General features: G+C 31.5%; 1 protein-coding gene across 1 annotated transcript; it reads right to left on the bottom strand.

The window, feature by feature from the left end:
• Positions 1 to 710: 710 nt before the first annotated feature.
• LOC111890860 (ethylene-responsive transcription factor CRF2) lies at positions 711 to 2,367 on the bottom strand. Its single transcript, XM_023886942.3, has one exon. It carries the CDS (start codon positions 1,884 to 1,886, stop codon positions 939 to 941), a length of 948 nt encoding a protein of 315 aa, XP_023742710.1. The 5' UTR covers positions 1,887 to 2,367; the 3' UTR covers positions 711 to 938.
• Positions 2,368 to 3,483: the final 1,116 nt, after the last annotated feature.

Here is a 3,483-nt window from a genome sequence, read left to right on the forward strand (position 1 = left end):
CTTCTTGCATCCTACAAAAATGTGATCAATAGTTTCTATATGACGAAGGCACACCAGACATAAGATGGACTGCAACTCCAAACCACAATAAAACAATCTCTCCCTAGTAGGAATACTCTCATTTCCAATCCTTCAAATAAGAATATTAACTTTAATAGGGACCCAATTATTTCATCTAGTTTCCGAACCTATAACACCAAAGTACTAGAATCAATAATAGCAGCGATGGAGGTTATTCCCAAGTAAAGTTATTTTTTTAAAAAAAAAAAATGAGTGTTGTTATATTTATCTGGAACATTTTTTGATTATATTTTTAAAAAGTCAATTAATTTGTCTTACGATAATAATAATTTTAATTTTAGTTATGAATAACTTAAAATGTTGCATGCTTTAAAGATATAATTTCCATGACTTGTTGGTCGTTTGATCGTTTAAAACATATTTAATTAAATATTAGTTAACTTTATATTATGTATTAAATTATTAGGGAGGTATAAATGAAAAAAAAAAGTGTAAAGTATATATATCTTTTGTCCACATGTTTAGGTGTTTTTGTTTTTATTTGATATAAGAACACTTTTCTTTTCTTTTTTGCTCCATAACTTATTGTTTCATAACATTTTTATTGGGTTAGCACTTTTAAATTTAGAAAAATGATTTTATATTTTTATTACCTTTTATCTATTAAAATACTATAAGTTCAGTATCAGTGAAATATAATACTTACTAAATGATAAAACGCCATGGCATTTGCCTTCACGTGCACTACCACGTGCATTACAATAGATGACAAATAACGCCGTTAAGTAACTTCAAAACCATTTCAAAAAACACACTCACACTCGTCCGTTACCGTTAAATGTAACGAAGGTCAACTAGATATTTCTACACTCAAAATTTTAAATAAATATAAAATATTTATCCTATGGAACCCGGTTTTAAAGAACCACAAGAGGATCCGATCCTAATATATCACTGTACTCATGCTGATAGTCGTCTTCGGGTGAAGACGAAGACCCGATACAAAAATCTTTACCCGACCCGAAAAACATGTCCACCGGGTCAGCATCTTGAAACAGTGTAGAAACCTGTAAGGTTGTCGGGTCGAACATACTTTGGAAGTCGTAGTAATCGGAGGTGGAGAAATGGTCGTCGAACGGCCGGAAATCGGAAAAGGTATCGGGAACTCCGGTGATATCCGAAGCTTCATGTGATGTGGTGTTGAAAGTACTGTTGTGAGTTGACTCAGTTGCTGACTCGTCGGTTGAAGTTGAGGGGAAACAGAGAACGGATTTCGGTGATGTGGTTTCGTTGTAACCGGAGGAAACAGAAACAGGTGAAGGTTTCTTCTCCGGTAATGGTGGAACAGTGAAGTTCGTGAGCGCATCAGGACCACGAAGCTGGATAGCTGCGTTGTCGTACACCATTGCAGCTTCTTCAGCAGTATCAAAAGTACCAAGCCATAACCGGACACGACGCATCGGATCTCTAATCTCCGCCGCCCATTTCCCCCATGGCCGTTGCCTTACGCCGCGAAACTTCTTACCTGAACCGACCTTCAACCGTTTCTCCGCCGGAGCTGCCTTTTTCCTCAATTTATCTCCGGTTTTATTCACCTTCTTATTAACAGTATCACCATCTCTTGATCCAGCTTCAATCGTGACCTCGTTGATAAATTTCCTGACTCTTCGCCGACGAATCAGTTCTGCTTCTTCGTCACCGGAAGAATCAGTGGCATAAGCGTCAGTCACCGACATCCTCACGACTCTACGACCTACAGTGGAGCTATTCACCACCGGAGACTTCCGCCGAGAACATTTTTCCGGTAACAAATTGGTAACCATTGTAACAGTAGTTTTGTGCACAGTACGCTTCTCTGGTGTCATAACTTCTCGATTTTCCAAGACAGTTAGCTGCTTAAAATCAATTTGTGTGAGTTTATCAGATTCGCATTGAAAAGGATGAGAGCGTGCAAAAAGAGGAGATTTCGAGATTCCTTTATCTATAGAAGAATAAAGAGGTTTCTATAAAGCGTGAAGAATACTCGTGGAAGATAGAAGATTAAAGTGGTATTATTAATATCTGAAAGGAGAAAAAAGCTGCAGAAAACGAACAGAGAAACAAAGAGGAGGAGGAGGAGTTTTCACCGGAGTTGCATTATGCGGAAGAAGCCGGAGATTGAGTGAAGAGAGTGGAGAGGGTTTAGGAGGAAGAAGAAGGTTTAGAGAAGGGTAGACCACAATATTTGCCATTTATAGAATTCTACCGACCTCAATTTTAATTTTACTCATAATTTTTATTAATAAATATATTATATTTTATATTAGTTTCGTTATATATAATCCTGAGCGTTTATTCTATAAAATACTTATTTTAATTTTTTAACGGTTTAAATGTAACTTTTATTTCTCGTCAAAGACTCAGTAATCAGTATTACCTGTTTATTGTTATTTTAGTCATGGAATCGGTTATTGCTATAAAACCTTTTTTTTTTCCTTTTTTTTTTAAAAAAAAAAATGAACTTTAACCTACTCATTGTAATTTCATTAAACTGAGCCGGTTATGAATAAATAACCATATATTCCACTAACTCACCTATGTCTTAATTATCAATCAACTAAAAGTAAAACCCCAAGTCATGTTTATGTTTTTTTCTTTTTTTTTAGAACATAATGAGTCTCTAAAATGATTTCTTCTACAGGATAGAAACATAAACTTAATAAGGAATACTAAAATATGATTTTGCTATTATGAGGATAAAACTCTTCTATTTACCTTTAATTTTATTGTTGCTTTCATAAAATTGAGTATGTTTTCGAATATAGTCCTAAAACTATTTTCATAATGTCTGATTTTAATATTGTATTGAGAGTCTTAGACAATTTTACAAGTAAGTTGCTATTTTTTTTAACCTTTAAGCTTATTTTGTCTCAAGTATTTATTAATGTTTTATAATGAGTATTAAATTTCTTCCAACACTATATGAATGAATGGAGGATTTTAGACTTTAACTTCATGTTGAAAAACCATAACTGAACTTTATTTTTTGAAAAAAAAATAGATTTAAATAAAAGAAATCAAAATATATATATATATATATATATATATATATATATATATATATATATATATATATATATATATATTTAGGTTCAAATGTTTTTACTATCTATTATGTACATGTATGATTGATTATGGACCAATCATTTTAGTTATTTTAAGAAAGTAATTAATGCATATTAAATGTTAAAGATATAATTAATACCCATTATATCTTCAACATGTAATATGCATTAATTATTTTCTTAAAATAACTAAAATGATTGGTCCAGAATCAATCACACATGCACACAATAGATAGTGAAAATACAATAACCTAACCCTATATATATATATATATATATATATATATATATATATATATATATATATATATATATATATATATATATATATATATATATATATATATATATATATATA

Source organism: Lactuca sativa, chromosome 6 (assembly GCF_002870075.4).
Source record: "Lactuca sativa cultivar Salinas chromosome 6, Lsat_Salinas_v11, whole genome shotgun sequence".
Classification (NCBI taxonomy): Eukaryota; Viridiplantae; Streptophyta; class Magnoliopsida; order Asterales; family Asteraceae; genus Lactuca; species Lactuca sativa.

Bases quoted from the DNA above. Each gene is read 5' to 3' on its own strand.
- LOC111890860 (XM_023886942.3), bottom strand. From the start codon at position 1,886: ATGACACCAGAGAAGCGTACTGTGCACAAAACTACTGTTACAATGGTT.